We start from the raw sequence: 24,322 nt of genomic DNA on the forward strand, positions 1-24,322 counted from the left end.
CGACGTTTCGCCCAGCCCCGCTACGTGGGTGTCGGGGCGGGGGGGTGGCAAGTGAGAGGAGCGGGGTCTCCCGGGGGTGCCCTTCAGGGGCGCGCGGGTGTGGGAGGGGTGAGGGTCGAGCGCTCGCGAGATTTCCGCAGCGGCACGGGATTTAGGGCGCGTCTGCTGATAGGACGGGTGACGTCACGCGCGTTCTATGTGGGGGATGGGGGAGGTGTTTGCCTTGCGCGCTGCTGCGCTCTCGCGGTACTTGCGCGCGGCGCCGCGAGGGCTGCCGGGAGCAGGGCTGGCCCGCCGAGACGGCGTCGCGGGGTGAGTGCGCGGGGGCGGCCCTGGCCYGCGGGCTGCGTCTTCTCCGCCTTGGTCGCCCTCCTGCCCGCGGCGGCATCTGCCGCCCGGGGGCTCCTGCGGCTTCCTCCGCGGGCAGCAGCACCTGCGGCGGGTGGTGTCTGGTGCCCGGGCCTGCCGGCGCTTCCGCCAGTGACGCAGGAGCTTGGGGGGAATTGGCCGGGTGCCCGGCGGCCGGGGCCGCGGGGCCAGGCGCGCTGTGAGCGCCCGGAGCGGCGGGGAAGGGCCGGGGGGTTCCCCCTCCCGCGCGGAGCGGGACGCGGCGGCCGTTGGGCCTGGGCGGCCGTTGGAGGCAGCGTCGCGGTAACGGGGCCCCCGCTCGGCCTCGTGAGCCGGCTTAAGGGCTGCATGCCCGCATAGGGTCATGCCTAAAGGTCAGGGCAATATTAAGTAACTAAGTGGAGTTTTCTGTGCTGCCCCGAGGAATGCTGTGCGTGCTCTTGCTCTTTAATCATATGCGTCAGACCGAGGCTTTTTCCCCAGGCGCCTGAGTTACATGTTTCTCCTCTTCACTTAAGTAAATAAACGCCCTTAATTTGAGGTGTTGTCGATTATTTGAATTCCAGAATTCTAGTTCGGGAGTTTTCCTAGCTATAGGCAACAAACAGASTGGGAACAGCTCTGCTGAAGTCGACTAAGAAAATTCCCGGGTGCTGTTTTCTTTCTTGATCAGCCTTGTAGGTCTATGCTGTCCTAAAAAGTTTCTGGTGTTTTGCTGGTAATCTCTGTTAACGGTTGTTTATGTTTTGGCTCATTCTAGCAGATGAATAGGCAATAGGCAAGACTGGCAAAAACACCTTAAGGCAGAGTATTGCTGGTGCTAAGGTCAAAGTATCCTGCATTTCCAGTTCAGGTGGCACCAGCCCAGAGCACTTAAGGCCTCTTAGTAGCTCTTTTTTTCTCCGAAACTTACCTAGTAGTATAGGTTAAAAGGCGAGTCTATTTGACTTCTTCCTGCAAAGCTACCTTTTTTTTTTTTTTTTTTTGAGTTGGATTTCAGCTTTCAATTGCAGGAGAGTAAAGCAGGCTTCCAAATTACTTTGACTAGAAAAAATGCCTTTTCAAAAGAACTAACGTGTACTCTTATGTCAATGTAGCTTTTTTGATTGGGGAGTAAAAATAGATTTAGAAAAGTAGGAACTTAGTTTTCATTATGAATTTTTTTTTTTGTATTCAAAATGGTAAAATTGACTTGAAATATTTTTTTCATTTCCTTTGTAATTGAGTTTGAGTAATTAAATTTTGAATTAATTTTACCAATGGTGTTTGCCTCTGAAATAGTGAAATTAATACTGGTTGCTGGATAAGTCTTCTTTGACTTGTCACCTCAGAATTTTTCCAGCTTTTTAGTAGTGTTTTTGGGTGACTTCACCTTCACTTGCTGCTGAGTAGCTTTTTTGTGGCATGAATATCCAAAAAGAAACCTCAAGAGGAGTATAGTATATGTGATTCCCCAGAAATAGTATATGTGATTCCCCAGAACTCCTCCTTCAAGAACTTGTAAGTTATTGAGAACAGTAGCTTTTTCAGATGGTGAGAACATCATCTTTAAGTATTGGAAGAGTACCATCCTGAAGTATTACACCCTTAATAACTACTAGCCTTATTTTCACTGCTCTTGTTTTCATTGTCTTATATTGATCTCTATCAAGAATTAGTTGAACTCCTGTTTGTTTTTCCCTTGATGGCAATTGCAGTCTGTCTCCTGGTTATCTGCGTTTCCCATGCATAGGGATGTGCTGTTTATTAAATCTTCCTTTGGTTGAGAAAACCTCTCCTATGGGATGAATTCATTCTCTTAAATCTCATAATGGGAGGGTRAGGGGGGTGGAAGGAAATGATCTAACTCCTTAGCAGTGCCACATTCTTTGGAGTGTGTTGCTGATTGCTACAGTAGCAGGTCTGAGGCTATTGTGCTCTTTCCTCTTGCAGAAGGTATTCATTGCRTGTTTACTCAAATCCCTGCTCTAAGAAATTAGATGAAATAGATGACAAATATTTGCTCTGTGCTGTCAGAACAAGAGAGCTTTGGCTTTGCCATGTAAAATGAGCTTCAGTTCTGTAGTAACTTGCTCCATTACTGAAGAAAGACGTAGTAGTAGATGCATCTTGCAGTTTATCTTTCAGGATTCTGATAATTGGGTAGGAGGTAACATGAATGGCAATATGGCATTTTAAAATGGCTTTCAGCATTTCTTTTGGAGGTTGTAGGAAGGTGATTTACGTTTTGTGCTTAAACSTCTCCAATATTGATATCTCATGGTTTTCAGGCTTTATTTTTTTAGTAACGATCAGACTAGAACATTTTGATAGGTATAATTACTGAGAAGCAGATATTTAAAATGAAAATCTGTAGAGCCGTAAACTTGGTAACTATATTAACTATAGTTAATACGTACATTAACTATGGAGTGTGTAGCTAATGCCTGGCTTAAGTGTTTGAGAACTCACCATTACTTAAAATCATAACTATACCATATATGGAGGAATCTGAGCTTCTACCAAAATATATCTCTGCCTTCCATTAAAAGTACCCTGGCAGAGAGAAAGAGAGAAACAGGACTCATCTAAATCAGGTAGATCAGGTGTTTCAAAATTCTGTTAGTGCAGAACTTGCCAAAAATCATCTGGGCTGAAAAAAGTGGTTCATTAGTACCAGTAAGATCTCTCACGGAATATTAGCTAAAGAATTAATTTTCTTATACATTGACTCTAGGATTCTCTGTGTATCTTTAACTTTGCCTTCATACGCTAGACACTTGTACAAGAAGAGTGATTGTGGTGTGTAAATATCGAAGAAGGATCGCTGTTGTGGTAGCTGCTCATCTGCCTGCTGCATTTTCTGCAAGTCATTGCCGGTCTGGGGAAATCTGTAGTTAGGATCTGGAAACTTCTTTTCTCTTGGAAATTCAAATCATGTTTCCTTTGTTGGAAAATTAATGTGCTCTGTGAATGTTCTGAATTTCCAGAACCTTGTGTGTACTTTTAATGTGTAATCACAATGTGAAGACTAAATTTGGTAGAATGTTGCAGTTTTCAATATTTCAGGTATTTTTTTCCTATAATTTCAGAGCTGAGGTAAAAAAAAATAGAACTGTGGTCTGAGGAATTAACGTGTTCAACATTACTTCTGCAGTGTTTGCAAAATAACATCTCATAGTAAGGCAAGGGCAAAAGATGTTCTTAAATATCCTTGCGGGTTAGTTGAAACCACTTCCTCATCTAGCGCTCAGCGATTCTTGCACACACAAAAGGCGCCCGGGATTCTATAAGCAGGAAACTCAGAAGTAACTACTGAGTGAGGGAAGTTTCTCCCTTTGCTCTAATCTAAACAGCTGCTAAGCTGTCTAGAGTGTGGATATGCATATTGAAGAGATGAATGTAAAATTTAGATCTGCAGTTCTGTCTGTAAGAAAATGTATTCATGGGAAATGGTAATATCAAAATACAGTTTTAAAAACTTACAAAATCTATGCAATRATTATAATTTTAAGCTCTTTCGAAATGAGGATCAAGGAGGAACAGTTACAGATTGAAATAGGGAGATCACTGCAGAATTCATCTGCTCATATGACCCAAGTGGTGGCCAGCTGTGTTTTCCTCTAAAGCAAATATTTCTGTTGTGCCTATATCCAGCCAAATGCAGAGGCATGAGTTTCTGCTGAGGAATTGGAGTGGGTAGAGAAAAAGTATGTGTGGGAGGAGAAGGGGTGTTGTAAAGGGAGGGCAGCAGTTCTGCTGCAGCTGCTGTCCTGTCTGCCTTTAGTCAGTGACAAAAATGCAGCTTTCCTTTAGCTTGTGAGGAGAGCAAAAATGAAGTTGTTCCCTAAACTCATATCTGATCCCCTGTGTGCCAACTTTGTATATAGTAAGCTTAAAGAAAGAAAAAAAAAGCTTTTAGGCTTGAGTTCAATCATGCTGCTTTTCTTAGAAAGAAAAGTTTGACTTCTATTTAAAGAAAAGCTATATTAGCATATTGGTTAGAATATTTATATTGTGTGTTTTTTTCTTGTGACTCTTAACTTGATATATATTTGATTAAAGTCAAAGTGGGTGGAAACTACTGCAAGTTTTTCATAGTCAAGCTTACAAAGGAGGGAATAAAAGGAAACTTCCCAAGGTTTCATTTGAGGTCTACCAGTGAGCGGTCATCTGGGACAGTTGCGGCACTTGACCTAATAAAAGATTAATCAATATGAYAACCTCTGAAATTCTGACTAAGTTACAGATGGCTAGGGAATTGCATTAAATATAGAGATAAAATGCCAAGCATGTGTTTCTTCCTAAGTCCAACTAATGTGCACAGTGAAGCAGTGAATCATCACTATATGGAATAAATGTAGTGCAGGGAGAACTGGATAATATTAGTCAGCATGATAACATGGTCATCAGCCTTCGAGGCCATATGCGTTCAAGGAGTTTGGATGTTTTRCTGTGAATGTCATGGGAAGGAAGACGCTGAGAGCTCAGAAGCTGTTTGCTCTCAACATCTGCAGAGCTCCTCCCACATGAGAAAATGTGGGTAAAAAGCGTGAAAGCTCTTGCTTGAAATGTAACAAGTGTGATAGAGCTAGGCATCAAGGCGGTATGAATATGCTTAATGGAGAAGAGCAGAGGCAACAACTGAGAGGCTCCTAAAGTTAAGACAAATGTAACAAATGCAGTAGTAGCTGTAAGAGGTGGAAGTATGTACTGTTTCCTGTATCAGCAGAGCACTGAAGAGCATGAATACAAGTCATATTCTTGTGGGTAAGGCARTGATGCTCAGGCTTCTTACCCGAAGCACTTAAACTTTTCCTGTTTTGAGAAGGAGTTGGTGCAGTTCCCTATTGCATAGACCTGAGCCTTAGTAATATTCCTTCTGGTATTGCTTATTACAGCCAACAGCATTGTGAATTTGAGTATTTTGCACAGGAAGATGTTACTACTTTTAGATTTTCCAAAAGAGACAAAAATTTTCTCTTCAGATAACTATTTTAGTTATGCATAGCGATACTTACAGGACAGACCTCAGCACGTATAATATTTTGTCAGGATACAATGGCCTGACTAGAGGTCCATCTGATGCTGCATTAACTCAAGATTCCTGAAATTAGAAGGGACATAAAACTTAACTACCTGTGGCATTTTTTGTGATGCTAATTAAAAAAAAAAAAATCTTTCTTGAGTGTTCTTGCTTTTCTTTTGGAATCCAGAAGAACCACCAACTCCTGGATCAGAACAGTGAGTCAGAACATCCTATTTTTAACCGAATTATGCTTATATCATGGAATTAATAAGGTAAAATCATTCTCATATTGAGGAGAGAAAGATGGAGGAAAAAAAGCTCTAAACTAACTGCTCAGACTATAATTATGACAAGTTTTTTCTAAACCGAAGATCCTTTCAGTATTTGTTGCTACATGTAAGCTTTAGGGAAAATACATTCACAAAATTCATTGGAAGTCTTTAACAATAATCTGTGATCTGTTAATAGAACAGATGCAGAAATTAATTTTATCTGTTTAGGATGTTCTCTGTTGAATCATTTTTCTATTTAATTTATCTTTCAATGTCATACATTTTTCTCATAACCAGCCCTGCACCATTTCATCTAGGGGAATGAAATGATTTAAGAGGTTAACTTCAAAATAAGCCCTGCTACCTTTTGTTTTCGTAGATCCCTTCTAGGTTGAGCTGTGAGAGAGTGGGGAAGAAATCCAAGAAACTTGATTTAAGCTTTAGAATGAAAATGAAGCACTCTGAAAACTATTGGGCAACTGCTTTGACTTGTGTTACAGCACATTCTGATAAATACAACTGGTATTTGCCTTAATTGCTGTCTTCTGTAGGTGAACAGATGGAAGATCTTACTGTTTCAGTGCAAACCAAGTGGCTAGATATGCTGACATGTCTGCTTTCAAGTTAACCGGAGTTGTTCTAACATGTCTTTATCAAATTCTTGCCTTTTAACAACTGTTCAGTACTCGCATTTTCAGACTTGCCTGTAAAGCTAACTTTGTGAATCAGCAGCTGGGTGGGATTTTGACACACATGCTGGAAAAAGTCTCGTGTGACCATGTCCTTTTGCTTATATAAGACCAGTGATCACATGTCCGTAGCAGAAATGCGGGCAGTTCCTTATTTGGCAGTGTTGCCAACCACCTTGTTTAAATACAATGGCAATTAAAAACAAGATCCTGCAGGAAAGAAGTTGCTGCCAAACATTTTCAAGTGGATTTAGTTGTTTTGCAGTTTCTGTTTTCATCAAGACTGAGAAAATATTCAGTTATTTTCTATCGGAAACTCCTTTTTTATTGAAGAAAAATAATACAGAATGGGTAGAGATTGTGTAAACATCTTGCCCTTTACCTTATCCTAGTACATGTGACCTGTAACTATGGTAAGCATCAAATCTGTTCTGTTTTTTTCTCCCAGATATTTTCTTTACTAATCAGTTAACTAGGTCAGGAGACTTAAGCGAAAATGTCTTGCAAAATTGACTTCTGTCTATTCATTGTTKAGTTATGAAGCATCACTGAAACAGTGGTGCAATTCTAGGTGAGCCTCTTGGCTCTCAGTATATCCTCATGTAGAAGATCTTTCTTGTTAGGCAAATCTTTGTAACTTGTTGTGTTCAAGACTGGAAATGTGGTTTTATTATGTTTTTTTTTTTTTTAATTTGAATGAATCAAATGCAAAATGATTAGGTGAGATCCATTGGAAAGAAAGATTCCAGTCTCAGGGCTGAGTCATGGCAGTACTAGCTTCCCAGAAATCTTCAGCAAGAGTGAACTTGTAAGGACCAGCGTTATTTTGCTTGTGCTCGGAGTTCTCATCTGCCTCTTTGTTGTGACAACAGGATGTTTCTGACATTGTCTGGTGCAAAAATACCCACAGGATTCCTGTGAGTACAGAAATTGCCATCAAAGAAACTGTTATAGTTGCACCTGGTGGATACCTTCCTGTTCTTGCTTAGGGGAAATAGCTAAAGGGGAAGCTGATCATTAAAACATATAGAGGTATTAATTAAAATAGTCTATGTGTTCCAGTGATAAGATGGTTGTGAAAACTTTATTTTTTTGTAGGATGCCTTTTAAAAGCATTTTCTGTAAATCTGTATCCATTCTATTTTCCTCGAAGGCCAGTCAAACAGGACTGTTCTTTTCCCATTGATCAGTACATAGCACTGCTGTTAGATCACAGTTCTCCCGTACCAGGCAGCATTTGGTGGAAGAGCTGGTAGGGAGCCAGTCCTGGTTCCCAGAGTCTCTGGGCTGCTGGGCCTCGTGTCTGGYCTCAGCATGGACTAGAGCAAATGCTGCTTCTGTCAGTGCCAGCTGGCTGCCGTCTGGGTTGCAGCGAGAAGCCTATGAGCTGCCTGGTCCTTGCCTATACTTGTAGGGAAATTTCTGTGCTGYGGCAGTGGAGCTGAGTCCATCAAGTTCTGCTCTCCTCTTTAGCCTAACTTTTATTGAAAGCAGTAATATTGGAAAAGGTGTCTAACAACATTTGTAAAGGTGCTTGTAAAATGTCTGTTTTTTGTAAACAGTCCTCACCTCTATTATGTCAGGTAGGAAACAATATCAGGATACTGAATATTCTTCTCCTTTTTAATGTTTACATAATAAATACAGAACTTCACGTAGGAGGATGAGGGTAGAAGTCTATTTACACATCTCTTGARSYTTTTTTTTTTCCTCTTCCCTCAGTCATCTGAAAGAGCATAGGTGTGACTAATACTTTGTTTCATAAGAACAGGCGGAGGGGTGGCAGGAGAGAGGAGACAGCATGACTGCTAGTGGTATCCTGGCTTGGGTTAGTCTATTTTAAGCAACCTTGTTATTTAACATTTTTACCTGTTCTGTAACTGAGGGACAGGTGGCTTGGGAAGCGTTTGCAAACTGGTCCTCAGTCATGTGGTGAGTTCAATTCTTGATTTGTATAAGTGCTGCTTCAGAGCAGAGTTCTTTGAGTCTTGGCTAAATTCCTCAGTGATAGCAGTCAGTGTCAAAAGCAGTTATAGCTTCAAGCAAATTCAAGCTTACTACAAGTGAAATTTCTGTTGAATTTTACTACTGGATATTTCTACTTTTGTTGATTATAGCTGGTAAACTGCGCAGTATATTCTCCAGATCTTGTCARGATGTAAAATTTTATGATGYGAAGTAGCACTTGAGTCTCATTCAAAAGCTGTATTTGGTAACAGCAATGAAAACTGCTTTTCTTCCTCTCTCCTTATCAGCACTGTRCACATGTACAGTGCTGAGATGTTCATGTTCTGGGTGGAGGTAACATGTCATAATTCACTGGCTTTGTAATAGTGCAAAAAAAAAAAAAGGGGGGGACTCAATCAGTTGAGGGAAACCTGTTAACTGTATTGATGGCTCAACAGGGTCAACATGCAGGTCATGCAGATTCTGAAGAAGAGTCCTTTTGCAGATTTTTTTGTGTGGGTAGGGATTGAAAGGAGCAGTGACTCTAAATAAGGAATTGAAAAACACTTGTGGAATCTGTATTCTTTCAAAAGAGGRAAGCCTTATTCTGTGCTTGAGAATACTTTGTGTTTGTGTCGCTTGGTCTGACCCTACTTCAAATGGCTGCTTTTGTCCTTTCCTAAGTAGTTGCTGATACTTTATTGAAGTATTGACTTACACTACGGTAAAGTGAGGGTAAGTTAGATGCATTTTCATCAATATTATGCATTGTAATTGAGCTGTAAGAACTTCATCTACTTGTAAAAGACTCCTTTTCCCTCTGCAGTGGAAAGTGAGGCCTGGAAATTTCTTTGAAGTAGTGGAGACTATGAGTTAGTAGACGAGAATTCGGTATGAGAAAGCAATTCTTTGTTAATGACGCAAGCTTATCTGTGATGTATTGAAGTATGTATGAACACATCAGTGTTTAGTCCTGTTTTAATTTTGATTACTGTGACAATGTTTAGGATAAAATCTACCTGAGGTTTGGATTAATTCTCTCTCTGTTCTATTACTGCTTGTAGCTTTAGAAAAGAAGCGGGGTTGGTTGCTTTTTGTATTATGTAGTGGAAGTGATAGTTTTTTGAAGAGAACCTGGTGGTTAAACTTTATACGAATGAGCGTTAATGTTAAAGCACAGATACTTTCAGTTTTAGCTGATGCTCCATTTCTAGCTGGCCTAATGTTTCAGAGTCACAAGAACGTAATTTAAAAGTTTTTAAATTATCTTAAGTGTTCTGCTATGTAGACTCCATCCCCCCTGTAAAATTGAAGGATGCATGGATCACAGATTTAAAAATGATTTGAAAGTTGAGAATTGACAACAGTCTTTCTGRTAGCAGTATGTGTTCTGGGAGTCAACCCTTAAATCTGAGCTGTGAATTTATGTGCACTTGAGGGTATATTTAAAATAGGATTTCCTGTAGAAATGCTGTATATGAGTTTTAGACTGTTGGAAGGAGCATTAACTTCATGTATATTCTTCCTGAACTGTATTTCTATAGTTCTTATGTGTATGTGAAACAGAATACCAAGAACTTTGTTGTTGAAGATAGAGATGGGACAACTTAAAAGTGCAATAAATAAATTTATCTTGGAGAGCTCTGTAGTCTCCTCCGTCATTTACTATTTCATCTTTTCTGGAACCCTCCAAAAAGTCAGACAAAATGTTGCAGACAATGCAAGCAAACTTTTGATGTGGTGAAACTGTAGTAGCTGTTTTTCCTGTCAGAAACTGTTTAACGGTGATTTAGGTACATATCTAATGCAAGTTAGCTATTTTCATCATGCATAAGATAACTTACCTCTCTAAATCTGTTATTTTTTTTGTTGTGTTAGCAAATCAGAAGTCAACAAATCCTATTAATGTAAGCTTCAACTTTCAGTGAATTGTATCAAAAATATATTACTGCATGTTTTCTGTCAAGTCTTCAAAGTCCGAAGAAAACTGCGCTCCAATTATGTGCCTCTAGGTAAGGAATTGATGTATTTCATGCACACAGACTAGGGGAGAAACTTCATGGTGCATTTCAACTGGAATTGGTGCATTTCAACTGGAATTGTGTACATTAGAGCATCTAAAACAATGCCTGGCATGAGTAACAAGGCTGTTATTTTGTATTTCACAAGTGTACTGTTTAGCAATGGTAAATGTCTGTTAGGTAACCATCTGTTATAACTTGGTATTTCTATTCTTTGTAAAGCTTTGTAGGTATTTCATATTTCACTTTGCTATGTAATCATTAAATGCAAAATTGACCCCCAGAATTTTTATCTGCAGTAGGTCTTCCACGTCCAGCACAGCAGCACACCTCTGGAGAGAACTGAAGTAAAAAGTTGATAAACTTAGACAGTTCCGTGCTTATGAAGTGTATGACTAAATGAAGCTTGGACTGTTAACTGATTCACAAGAGGTGTTACAGTCTGCACATGTCACTTCGTRTTGCCTTGGCTATGGGGAAAAAAAGCATTTTCAGCACTCTGTCACTTCCCCTGTCTCTAAGTTTCTATAGATGAAACCAGCTTCTGAGTATTTTTTGAGCTAACTACTGGGACACATTCCCAAATGTGGTTTGTGTATGTACAAGATCTTACAATCTTGAAGTTTACATGTAGTTCAGTCAGCTAGGTGCAGTTAAAGATGCTGAGGCTTCTGGGGAAGTATTTGGTCCTGTTGCAGAATATTTACTATTGTATATGGATGTGCTCCCTTCCACCTCCAACAGACAAATGTCAGCTTATTCCATTTGTTCACGTGGGCTTGCAAATATTATGATACTTAGTTGTGAAAGAGCTTTTTCTGGCTGGGGATTTGGCTCCTCTGCCTTGACATTTACGAGCACATGTATATTTATAGTTGTGATCTGCGCGGAATTTGCCTTTGTGGATTTGTTTGCTCTTTAACTTGCTCTGTGATCTACCTCTGCGTGGGATTTTCTTGTTTTTGCTGTTTTTTTAATTCCTTTTTCTGAGATTAAATAGGTAAGGAATGTGGGTTTATAAATTAAATAGGTAAGGAATAAGGTTTATTTTGGTTTTTTTGAAGAAAATGTGGTTTTTTTCAGTCTGTTTATTATTCTAGGGAATAATGACGTCATTCTTAGTCTTCAACCTAAAATAACCTTGCACAGGTGCTTATTTATTAATATAGAATTTGAGTACAAGGAACTATTGGGAATATTTCTTTGACTGTAGCCTAACTTCTTTGAACAGTTTGTATGAAGGATTCTTTAAAGGAAGGGATTAAAATCCACCCTGGAGGCGAAATAACCTTTTTCACACTGTTCTCCCAAAGTCAAGTCAGATTGCACCCACCTATATGCACATGAGTAGGGCTCTGGTTCTTGAGAAAGTATATTGGAAAAGACAGTATTTTAGTAAAGGAATTATTTCTTTAATGGGTGAAATGCTGAATCTGGGTAGTGGGACTCAGCTTCAAAAGTGGAGAACTGTTGAAAGGCAATGTTCAACTTCTTTACGTATATTTCATAAGCATAAAAACCCTCTTATCTAAAAAGTGAAGTCTAGTACAGTACTAAATGCCACTTTTGATCAAGGAACAAAATAACGCTCTGCAGTTAAGTGGTTCAGTGATTTCAAAAGCAGGCTTATTAAGTCTTCCTGAGTGATGATCAAATATCTTAATAAATTGTTAAATTTCTTTAGCAATATGATGCAGTTGAAGATGCAGGTTCTTTCCAGATGACTCCAAAAAGCTGGAACTTCATTTTACTATTTGTCTCTTAGTTGGCACTGTAGTCTAATTGGAATTTTTAGGTATTTGGGAGAATACATGCTGACTTGAAATGCACCTTCAAATGCCAGCTTGATAGCCCTTATCTCTATGTAAAAATAGGTATTCCTGTAACTCAAAATTCCAGGTTAGGGATTGATCTTAACCAGGTAATATTGAGACTAAAAGCTAGCAATCTGTATGCTTAGTGATTACCTAGTCAGTATGGGCTGTTTTGTTAGGAGAGATGCATTGTGCTAATCAAGAAATAAGTAAAGCAGTTTTTGTTGTGTTTTACTCCCTTCAGTGCAGGCAAATAAGGCTGACTCAGAGATGTAAGATTTTTGACAGCCTTCTTCAAGGCACCTTCTGTTCATCCGTGTGCAGCACGGAGGCAGCTGCTGATCTCGGGCAAATACGAGGTGTAGGGAAGAGCTGGACAAGTACATGTCTATGCTGCTGACTTTCTCATGTGTAATGAGTACCCTAAAGTGACTTGTAAGAACTGCAGAACATGCTGTCTATCGTGAGACCTACTGGCTCTAAATATGTAGTTGGCAGCTCGCGTGTCTTCAGGAGTATCACAGAGATAAAGACCAATACTCTGGCAGAATCTAGGAAAACAAAAAYAGTACACAGACTAATGCACAGACTTTATTTGAAAAATAACTGTAGAATTTTGTGTTCTATATTGTACAGAAGTTGTGGTCTTGATTAAGTGTATTATCTGGATAAGTGGGTGGATGGTATCTTTCCTCCTTTGACGTCTTAATACTTCAGCATCATAAATGCAGCATCAGGAGCTGGCTTAAATGAATGGCAAATCTGATTGTAAGCCTAGAATATCTATCGCCATGCGCAATGCAGGTACCACAAAGTGCTGACCAGCCTCTGAGGCAGAGGGTGGCTGAAGTGCAGCAATTCAGGSAAATAGTCTTACTGACAAAATGTCCCTCAAGACCTACTATAAGAGGAGGAATATCCCATGGTAGGGCACAAACTGTTCTAATATAGCGCAGTTGGAAGAAGTGAGTAGAAATAAAAATTTGCATCGCACTTACCAGGATTCTGCTGTCTGAGGAAGTGCCAGTCAGGTCTGGTGCTGCTGAGTGGTCATCAGCACCATCTGATGCTTGTACTGTGCTCAATGGTAGAAAGAAAACTTCTGGTAATTTTTCTTTCCACTGATTCCAAAGAAAAGTTGTTCCTCAGCTACATATTAAGAATTTTTTAAAGGAGGGAATGTATGGTGATTTACTGTAGTCTACCAAAGATCTGTCTTTGATAAAAAAGTAAAAGCATAGGACATCCTTTTGCCTTAAAAAGATACAAAGGAAAGGGCATACCGTGGGCAGAAAGRAAGAATGTGCTTGCTGGAGGAAGGTGGTTAAGTTATTCCATTGTCCTTAGGAAGTTCCAGGCTGTTAAATCTCCTACAGGAAGTATAAATGTAGTCCTTGCTGTGGATCTCGTTCAGGTCTCAAGTCTTTCRATTTTTAGGGAATAAGAGCTAATTAGGGTGAAACTTGGCACTGTCTGAATAACAGACTGTTCAGAATGCCTGAGCGTTGCTCACAGCAGCTGTCAGCAGGAAGTCCCAGGTTGGCTTTTTGTGCTTGTCAGAACTTGGTCTRTAAGCTTTGACACTATTCTCAAAGGGGAAATTCTCATGCCTTGCTTTAGGTTAGTATTTGCATTCCCTGCCATTTCTGTTGACCAGAGGTTTTGGAGAACCCTTATGAAAAATATTGCCCTGGGACTAATGGTTGCTGTTGTGCCAATAATTTTACCTGCTAGCATGGCAAAACAAGTCTGGGGTACTTCTCCTGTGTCTGCTGGTAGAATAATTCAAGTAGTGTGGGTTATGACCTGCCATAGGCTCCTTGAACTATACGAGCACAGCAGAGCAAAACAGAATAACCTCATGTTGCTGATTTTCCCACAGGATTGAAAACACATCTCAATCTCATTGTGCTGTTAGCGGTAAAGCTGGGTTGCTGTTTTAGTTCAGAGATCATGATTTGGCAGGTTGTGAAAATATCTGAATCAAGAGGTTAGTGTCCCCCACTTAAATTTGAGGGTACTTAGGCAGCCCTATGCTGTCTTCCTTAAACAACATCTTGTCCTTAGGAAAAAGAGAATTGCACCTAGTAGAAGTATTTTTTTGTTTGTTTTCTTAGTATAAGTAACTTCTAGCATGGCTAAAATGGATATATTTTAATGTGTCCTTAGGTCCAATAATCAGTCTTAAAGCTTGTCTCCTTCCTGGCAAGAATAATTTCCTGATTTATAATTCTCAACTAAGGGCCAAAAGAAATATTGCAGGCTGAAAATTGATACCGTTCCCCCTGCAGTGGGAGAGAAACTATGAAAGCTGTTGAAAGCTGTTTGCTTGGTATATTGGTATGTGTGCAGTAGTCTTGGTATCTCTGTGTGCATTGAAAAAAAGGACTGCTCTGCCGTGTGGCTTGAGCTGAGCTGTCCTGAACTGCTCTGCGTTTTGGCTCAGGCTTAGTTCCTTACTGCTTGCTGACCCTGGCTGAGGGTAGCTTAGTTTTATTTTTAAAGAAGTTAACTTTTTGTGAAGCCTTGGAACTAACTGGAACTAACTGGAAAAGAAAGCATTTTGTAATGCGTGCTGGCAAAGGTACAAAATCCTGCTGGTGACATCTTGGGCGCGTTGTATTTACAGCAGTCTCTATAGAAACTGCAAAGCCAAATACTGGCACCGCTCTCGCAAGGGCTGCGGCCGCCTTCCTGAGGCGGTTGTGCATTTAGACCTCCCTGGCTTCAGCAGGGCGTCCGGGCCCGTTTTCCCTGCTCTGTGAACCCCCTCACGCCACTAGCCCCTCACAGTGGGAGCAGAGGAGCAAAGGGCTCTGCGGGTCCGTGCGTGCGGGAGCGAGGGGCGGGYGGCTGGGGAAGTGACGTCCGCTCGGAGACGCTGTTCTAGAAAGAGCGGAGACACGTAGTGCGAGTGGGAGGGCCCCGAGCCGGGCCCTGTCCTGTCCGCTGCACGTAATTATTTATAAATGAGCAACAGCGGAGGAAGGGAAGAGGGAAAGGCTGCCCAGCGGATCGGAGAGCTTGCTGATTTGTAACAGTTTTGTTTGTTGCCGTYCCAAATTTGACTCTTGTTTTTCTCCCTGCAGTATCTCTACGTTGCTAAGACTCTGGATACTGGTTTCTTTTTATCGAGAAAGAGATAAATTCCTCTCAAACTCAGAATGGGAAAGGATTATTATTCTATTCTGGGAATTGAAAAAGGGGCTTCTGAAGAGGATATCAAAAAAGCTTACAGAAAACAAGCTCTTAAATGGCATCCGGATAAGAACAAATCTCCTCACGCAGAGGAAAAATTCAAAGAGGTTGCAGAAGCTTACGAAGTGCTGAGTGATCCCAAGAAGAGGGACATTTATGATCAGTTTGGGGAGGAAGGTATGTATTTCTCTGCACTCTGTGAGTGGTTGCTTTAATTATGGAAACATGGTATGTATTTTTAGGCAATGCATTTATAGTGCTTTAAAGTTGTTCTTTTGAATATTAATATGTTATTAATACTGATCTAGTTGTAGTTTTTTATTTTAATATGTACTTTGTGGATTTTTAAGATGTCCATATATTGTTTACTGGGCAGATAAAGAACTGGAAAGAGCTTGTATGATCCATAAATAGCTTTTTGGAGTTTTTTTTCTTACTGCTGTCTTAAGTCAACTTGGGTTTCTTGAAACTTAGCTGGAGAGAGAAATAGTCTTTTTAAACATTTATCTACATGGCAGAGTGCTTGATCTGGGCAGGGCTTTCCTGAGCAGAAGCCCAGGTGTCCAGTCTGTAGTTGTCTCTGGCCTCATGCCTGGAGAGGAAAGAATTTGCCTGATGTCATGAAATWCCAGAACAATTTTTTAGCTTTAATTGTAAACTGTGATAACATGCCAAGAGAATGAGGCCTCAGAAATCTCATATTTAACCTAAAATGGTTATCTTGGAGGATGACTCTTTAATTTTCAACTGGCATGGCATTYCCTTAGCTTTATGATTGAGCAATAGAGGAAGGAAATAACATCTCTTCCCTTAAATGTATGATATCAGGAATTCCAAATGAAATGATTACTTCTGCCATAAGAGGTGGACCTACGCACTCACTGCCATTCACTCAGTGCTAGATTCTTAGCTTAAAAAAAACAAAGTAGGGAGTTCTTAAGTAGTAGTGTTTGGAATAAATTGTGATTCTTAGGGCTAGATGATAAAATTTGTCCCTCTCTCATCTTTAGGACTTAATACAGTAGTCCAAATCTGTCAATTCACATAGACTTTCAGCTTCTACAGTTTATACTAATTTTTATTATTTCTTYCACTGCAAGTTGGAAAAAAGTAGAATTGCAAGTGTCCAAAAGTTTTAATAATGCTCTTGAAACATTCTAGTAAAATCATGAGAGATCTTTGCTGTTTGTATCATCTCTTTCCCTCTTCCTTTCTCCCTTCTGTATAGTACTCTGAAACTCTTTACYCCATGGATCCATTTGCCTTTCAGATTCCTGTGCAGTAGCTCATCCTAGCCACTTTCCCAAAATATCATTTTAGTCACTTTTTCCAAAGACCTTGAACTAAGGCATATAAACAGGTGTAAGCCATGGCTTCCTAGTATTGCCTACCTGAGGCCAGAGGTAAATTGAAATCTAATTGAGAAAAAAAATAAAAAGAAATAAACTGAAATCTATGTTGTGCACAAAATTAAAATAGAAATAAACTTTTTTGTGACACTGAATCTAGAAATTCCTCAGTAGCTCTCTAAGCTCCTCAGTTGCTTTTGATGATATAATTAAGTAGTTGTGGAGTGAAGATGAGGAAACCTCTGTTTGGCCCTAGGAACACGATGCACCTTCAGTAAGATCTTTTGGTTGCCTCTTCCAAATGTCCTTATGCTGCCATACAATGGTTCCCCGATCTGTTTTGTGTTAAYAGTGCAGTAGCATAAAGATGCAGTAGATGTACAGACTAGTATTAGATGGGAAACATTCTTGTGTTTCATTTGGTTGCTCTTGATAGCCAGTATTAAGCTTATGCATAAAAGTATTAAGAAAATGGCAGTGGGGAGGAAACCCTCCTACAATTCAGAGTTAGAGGATGTTTGCTTCCTTAATGTAAGCCCTCAAATGCCTGTGCTATAGAAATAGAATAATCTCTATAATGTTGAGCTATTGTAAAATGAGGAAAAAAAAGAATAAWCAGACATCAATTTAAAAATGAAGATCTCCAGCAAGACTTTAAGTTTTTAAGTCTTAATGGTTAGAAGGTGTAGGAGGGGGCTAACTGGTAGGAAGAAGGGGGAAAAATCACCAGTTGTGATGGAAACTCAGCTGGATTTAGAATGTGGGAGCAGAAAGTATAAAGGACTSAAGGACTCACTACCAAGGAAAATCATTGAGGAAAAACTATCAGGAAGAAATGGAACTTCAAGCTGTTTCTCTCCATGGATGGATGGAAAAGGGATATACAAGCTTCTTGGCTTTGTTATACTTACTGCTTACTAGTTGGCACYGCTTAGAGAGTAAATCCTCTTTGAAGAGTTCTGTCATTATACTACAAAACCCTTTTTGACATATAGATTGTGATACTACATTCTAATATTCACTTACAATTTTACTTGTTTGTCTTTTTTAGGTCTAAAAGGAGGAGCTGGAGGACCTGATGGGCAGGGTGGTACCTTTCGATATTCATTCCATGGTGACCCACATGCTACATTTGCAGCTTTCTTTGGTGGCTCAAATCCTTTTGAGATCTTCTTTGGAAGGAGGATGCCTGGTGGCAGAGACACTGAAGACATGGAAGTGGATGGGGATCCCTTTGGATCCTTCACTAGTTTTAGCATGAATGGTTTTCCAAGAGAGAGGAATACAGTTGGTAGCCAGTTACGTCGAAAACAAGATCCCCCTGTCATCCATGAACTTAAAGTGTCATTGGAAGAGATATACCATGGCTGCACAAAAAGGATGAGAATTTCCCGTAAGAGGCTGAACCCAGATGGTAGAAGTGTCCGAACAGAGGACAAAATTCTCACTATTGAGATAAAAAGAGGATGGAAAGAAGGCACCAAAATTACTTTTCCAAAAGAAGGTGATGAAACACCCAACACAATTCCAGCTGACATTGTTTTTGTCATTAAAGATAAACCTCACTCACACTTCAAGAGAGATGGATCAAATATAATCTATCCTGTTAAGATCAGCTTAAGGGAGGTAAGTCTCTTKACACAACTCTAAATGTTCAAACTTTTTGTCAGGTGCTAAAGAGGCAGTGCTGTGCAGGACATACAGCAAAAGCAAAGTTTTGTAGGGGGGGAAAAAAAAGTAACTCTTCATGGCTGTAAAATGAAAACGTGGCTGCAGAACAGTCATTTATAGTGGAAGCTTTAGCTGTTTTGACATGTTTGGAGTATTATTTCAGGCTGTTCACTACAGAGATGGAGGAGAATGAGGGCAGCAAGATAAGAGTGAAGGCTGGTACAGTGTTTCTCTTAAAACTTAGTACTTCACTTTATTACATATTAGGCTGAAGGAATAAGGAATCCTTCCGATTAAAAAAATAAATAAATAAATAATACTCCTGTTATTGATATGACTTGCTACTTTTGCAGGATCAAGTAGAACAAAATGAAATGTTGTCACTTAATGGCTTAATTATTTTGAACAAGCTCAAGTCTGTCTTTTGCCACTCTTAGCATGATTTCAAAGTATGTAGAGATTGATTTCATGAAGATAAGTTATTGTAATCTGGTGTTACAGGAGTTAGAGCATTTTGTTATGTATATATTCATGTATGTTATATACATGAACTTTTTTAGTGTTAAGATCAAAAAATATTGGCTTTCAAAAAGCAAAATCAGACAACTGAGGAGATCTGTGGGAGTGACGTGAAAGCTTTCTGTATATCTTTAAATGAAGGTTAATTTTTTTAGCATTTGGTGAAGCAAATCTTTTGCTTTCATCACAAGCTCTTTATCCTTAAAGAATTATTAACTAAAAATACACCTGAGTGTGTATTTTTAAAGTCCCTATAATAGAGTGAGGGAGGAAAAAGTATTTAATGATGTGGATAATATGTTCCTTGACAGAAAAAGACAGACTCATTGCACTTCTACATAATAGTGTTAGCGGTATAGATAGTGTGGAGCATCAGGGGAAGTTGAAAGAATCAAAATGCCATATCAGAGTAATGAAAATAAGTCACTGGGTAAAGCAGGAGAAAGTCTTGTTTGCCCTGGGGATGGCAATCTTTGGGCACRCTAAGTCTGTCTTGTCTTTTAAGCCTCACAAATGCCCACCTAGAAGGACCATTGAATTTAATATGCTTATTATTTTGGATACTTAAATATTATTTTGATATTTTAAATAATGTAGATTGGTATATTAAGTAAATCTCTGTACAACGTAAATAATAGAAGATGATTATAAATTTCCAATGGAAGCTGAGAAGTTGGACAGCTGTAGAAACATATGGGTTGAAGAACTGTAGGCAATGTATTCACTCTGCTTTTCTACCATGCTGCTTGGTAAAATTTGGAAGGGTATATAGACTTAACTACCTTCCAGTGGCCATTCCATAAAATGGGAAAATTTTAGTGCTCAGTGGCACACTGAAACCTTTTCAAGGGATGAAACTGCTTAGAATGTTGTTGTTTGAGCARTGTGCAGTAGAAATGCTCCTTCGTAATACTAGTCTTGTTGCATTAACGCCCACGCAGTTGGTGTGTGCAGTTTGGGGCACTTCCTTTCTCTCACGATATGTTTTCTTTCTTTAGGCCTTGTGTGGCAGCTCAATGCATGTGCCGACAATAGAAGGAAGAACCATACCCATGACAGTAAATGAAGTTGTAAAGCCTGGGATGAGGAGAAGAATTATAGGATATGGCTTACCATTTCCCAAAAATCCCGACCAACGTGGAGACTTAATTATAGAGTTTGAAGTAATATTCCCAGATAACATATCTCCAGCATCAAAAGAAGTACTTAGGCGAAACCTTCCTGTTTCATAAAATGAAGACTGTATATGTCAAAACTWTTTAAACAGGACAGTGAAGATGCAGAAGACTGGCAAGTCTGTGCTTTAAAAGTGCAATCTGTAACAACTAGTGGAATATTTGTTTTTTTGTTTTGTGGGATGGGTTGGGGGGATTACTGTAATGCTGCATGAGAAGAGGGTTAAGTACAAGTCACACGACTTGCAATAAAATTTACAGGGAAAACCACTCTTATTTTAGATCTTCCTAATCAGAAAAGTTTATTCAGTATTTTGCTTAATGTAAAATGTAAGCAGTTTTTACAAAGTCAGTGCATATATTTCTGATAAAGTGCTTGAGCCTCTAAGTAATTTATTTCTTGTAGCCCTACAATATCCATGACATTACACATTTATGCAGCAATTGGACTTCATAGAGGAAATATACAGATAATATGCACAAAGATTTAACGGAGAAGATGTTACAGATACCGTTTTTGTACCTTGCACAAAGCATAGGCTGGGAAAATCAGTTTGGTTTCATGAAAATGGAAATATCTTTCTTGTCCCAGAAAGATGGGACTGCAGCGCAGGTTTAGCAGAGGGCAAGTGGCTCGAGGAGAAGGAGTAGCGAGGTGGCCGTTTGCTGGGGCCCCAATTGACAATTTTCACTGCACTGTATTAAAGAGCACATTCTGCAAATGAAGTTCAGCCTCACCTGGCTGCAGCTGATGTAATAGCTTGGAGTCTGTCTGTACTTGAGCAGAGAGAGAAGCAGTGAGCGCTTTAAAAGCATTTAGTTAGCGCAGGTAGGTAGAGAACAAGCGGATCTCAAATACTCCCTGTTTTCAGTGGCCAAGCGTTCTGCCCCTCCTATGAGGAGGGAGTAGCACAATCCTAGCTAAAGGAAGGTTTACCCAAGAAAAAGTGGGATTGGGATGGGGGTGCCTGTAAACTTTCATGCGCTTTTAGATCAAGTCTTGGAATGGAAGGTTTTGAGGAGTTAGCAGGAATTACTCATTCTTGGAGGGAAAATGTGCTTTGGGAAGTGGAGAGCCCTCTATAGTCTAGTTTTATAACATAGTAATAGGGCTGGTTCCCTTGATTGCAGCGTGGTTTTGGTGAAAGAAATGCCTTGCAGATACTTTCATTACTTGTGGTTTAAAACTGTACTACAGTGCTTTAACATTTCTAAATATTTTTTTCTTTATAAGAAGAATATATGTAAGGTTTGCTATTATTCTTTTGCCTGTGGAAATGTATTAGTTGCCTGTTCTTTTGGCTTGTAAGATAACGCTGTTATCTTTATATAAATAACTTCCTGTAGGAAAGTAAATAATATGGTAATTGGGATTTAATTTACAGTAACTTATTAATAAGCACAAGAAGAATCCCATTTCAGTTGCTCAAAGGAGTAGAAGATAGTTTGAGTCGATTTTTCAACTGCAGGTCTTTTCATACAGTGTCAACCCCATAGTAGTCCTAGACTTACAAGGATCTGAAAAGTTACTGGAGTAGTATCACAAAGGGAAAAAATCTGCTGCTTAGTGCTAATGTGTATTGTTAACACTATATATTGTTTGTGTTTAAAAATTATCATTTCAATATGTTCTGTATTGCATTTCTTATTTCTTTTTTAAGTAAAAAATGTAAACTTGGTTTTTAACTTTCTTTTATTCTTTGTTATGATATATGCTATAAATTACAGACATTTAAACACATATTGCTTAATGTTTGTCCATTCAAAAGCTAATAGAATTGAATGCTTTGTAGGCCAAGATTTTAGAGGAATAATCTAACTTAAAAAAAACCTAAAGCAACTAGAAGTATTTTTATATCAGTTTTCAAATAAGATGATTGGTGCTCAACTGAAATCAGAGTATCTTGTACAGTGCACTTTATAGCAATCTCAGTTTTCAGTGTTCRTGCTTAAAGTACAAGAGATTGGTATTAGAGATTGGTATATGAGTTTGGTATGAGACACTTGTATTTCCTCGTGAAGGGAAAAAAAGTAAGCCTTTAAAAATACATCTTTTAAAAGCTATATTTTACTGATGTATTGATTATTTATTTGAGGTTATGCGAGAGGGGCAAATAACTCAGTCAGCTGATATATCTTTATCTAAATGTGTCAAAATAAAATTGGCTTTAGYGAAGCTGGGGGAAGAGGAGTTTTTTTAATCTCCTGAAGGTTGCTTAGGTGCTGTWGAAACTAAAAGGAATTTGGTTACTTCAGAGAAGATCCTGCAACAAGTCTATGAAAAAGTGTACTTTTTWAAATTTCTCCAACATCAAGCTTTAAGGTAACCTCAAGCTGTTGAGGAAGGGTAAGGTATAAAGCACTTCTCCTTTACGTTATCCAGGAGTGCTCCCTAACAACTGTTCCAGTGCAGCTGCCTGATGTCATGAGCACACTAATATTGCATTTTTCCACTCAACCCTCATGTATTTTCTGTGCTGAAAACCTTTCAAAACCTATTTCTGGTGCAATGAGTGTTTTATCTGTGACCTGTGTACCTTATAGAGATAACCTCACCAGATGGGATTTAGTCTCTGCTGTTCTTATCACATTCACTTCCTAACATTCTGGGTGTCTGATCCCAATTGTCTTTTTCAAGATGGAAAAAGCCTTTTCCTTTGCATGTCCTTTTTTCATGTTCATATCTTTTGTATTGTTTTTGATATTACCCGCAGTCCAAACATCATGGGGTCATAGTGGTCATCATGGTCATCAGTTGACCATGAGGCAGCYGTGTACCCTTGTGGCCAAGTAGGCCAGTGAGATCCTGGGGTGCATTAAGAACATCTGGGGGTGCATTAAGAAGAGCGTCTCCAGCTGGTCGAGGGTGTGATCCTGCCCCTTTGCTTAGCCCTGGTGAGGCCACATCTGGAGACTGTCTGCTGCTCTGGGCTCCCTAGTAAAAGAGGGATGTGGAGCTGCTGGAGAGAGTCCAGCGCAGGGCTAGGAGGATGATCAGGGGCCTGGAACATYTGCCCTATACGGAAAGGCTGAGAGCGCTGGGCCTGTTCAGCCTGAAGAAGAGAAGGCTGAGCGGGGGGACCTGATCAGTGTCTATAAATACCTCAAGGGAAGGGAATGAGGAGGATAGGATTGGCCCCTTTTCGGTTGGTGACCACTGATAGAACTAGAGGAAACAGTYGCAAACTGAAGTGCCAAAAGTTCTACAGGAACTTAAGGAAAAAATTCTTGACAGTGAGAGTGACAGAGCCCTGGAGCAGAATACTGAGAGAAGTTGTGGAGTCTCCTTCTCTGGAAGTCTTCAAAACCCACCTGGATGACACCATGTGCCACATGCTGTAGGTGATGTTGCATGCATGGGGGGGGGGCGTGGACTAGATGATCTTTAAAGGTCTCTTCCAACCTTAAGGATTCAATGATTCTGTCACAGAGTTGCTGAAATTTAGCACTCTGGATTACAGTGGTCAGTCAAATGAGAATATCAGCCTTTTTATTGTCAGGTGTGATAGCTGTAATATTTCTTAGCAAATGCTTGTGTCTGATTCTTGAAAATTCTGTAAGGAGTCACCCATCAGATTGATGTGTAGTGCAGAGAATGAATCAAGCTCTTAGAAAAGCTGCACTTTGAATGCTGAGGGGGCAAAGCACAGGTAAGGAAAATGGTCTGTAGCTGATGTGGCTGTTAAGAGCCTGATGATGTGCCACGATAGTCTTCCTAACCTGCATAGTTTGTTCAGAGACTGGAGGAGGCGGTATCCAAAACTTCTGGCCAAGAAGCAGTTCTGCTTGGTAAGTGCTGTGGGTCACATACTTGTTAAAACTGCTATTTTTCCTATTACTGAGTCACACTGGGTTAAGTTTTTGAAACTTTAGGTGCGATTTGCTGTTATTTAGTTCCAGCTGAGACATAGTGGTTTTCACAGCTGTTTTTCTGCAGCCTTTGCAGAGGCTTCACGTATTTTCTTTATGTTATTCTTAACTTACAGCCAGTGTGTCTTCCAAAATATTTTAGTCCCCACCAACCCCTTTGAGTCTTTTAGAGATTTTTTAATGTTTCCCATTATGTGATGATAAACTTTTAAAATCAGATTGCAAGTCTAGGAGCTGTATATCCGTACTGAGATGCTGCCATGCTAAGGAAGTAAAGTATGTAGCCTGTGTAAGGACTTTGCTATGGAAAACGTGTCTGCAGTAGGAAAAATACAGGAGTGATATGGACGATTGGGATTTTGTTTCTGCCTTCTAATTCGGTGTTTTCATCGAACAGTCTGTACTGCTGGTAAGTGCAGTACTATAGACTCTTCATTTGTG

At 39.7% G+C, this 24,322-nt stretch overlaps 1 protein-coding gene across 4 annotated transcripts; it reads left to right on the forward strand.

Annotated features, from left to right (window-relative positions):
* On the forward strand, positions 1-21,655 carry DNAJB4 (DnaJ heat shock protein family (Hsp40) member B4). Of its 4 annotated transcripts, none has more exons than XM_026037959.1 (4): positions 1-24; positions 15,189-15,474; positions 17,698-18,272; positions 19,835-21,655. In XM_026037959.1, exons 2-4 carry the CDS (start codon positions 15,264-15,266, stop codon positions 20,066-20,068), a joined length of 1,020 nt encoding a protein of 339 aa, XP_025893744.1. In that variant the 5' UTR covers positions 1-24; positions 15,189-15,263; the 3' UTR covers positions 20,069-21,655. The 4 variants fall into 4 exon arrangements, with proteins under 4 accessions (XP_025893744.1, XP_025893741.1, XP_025893743.1 ...); XM_026037956.1 differs by lacking the exon at positions 1-24 and adding an exon at positions 222-312; XM_026037958.1 differs by lacking the exon at positions 1-24 and adding an exon at positions 10,252-10,276.
* Positions 21,656-24,322: the final 2,667 nt, after the last annotated feature.

This window comes from Nothoprocta perdicaria, unplaced genomic scaffold (assembly GCF_003342845.1).
Source record: "Nothoprocta perdicaria isolate Ctin4 unplaced genomic scaffold, notPer1 scaffold_20, whole genome shotgun sequence".
Taxonomy (NCBI): Eukaryota; Metazoa; Chordata; class Aves; order Tinamiformes; family Tinamidae; genus Nothoprocta; species Nothoprocta perdicaria.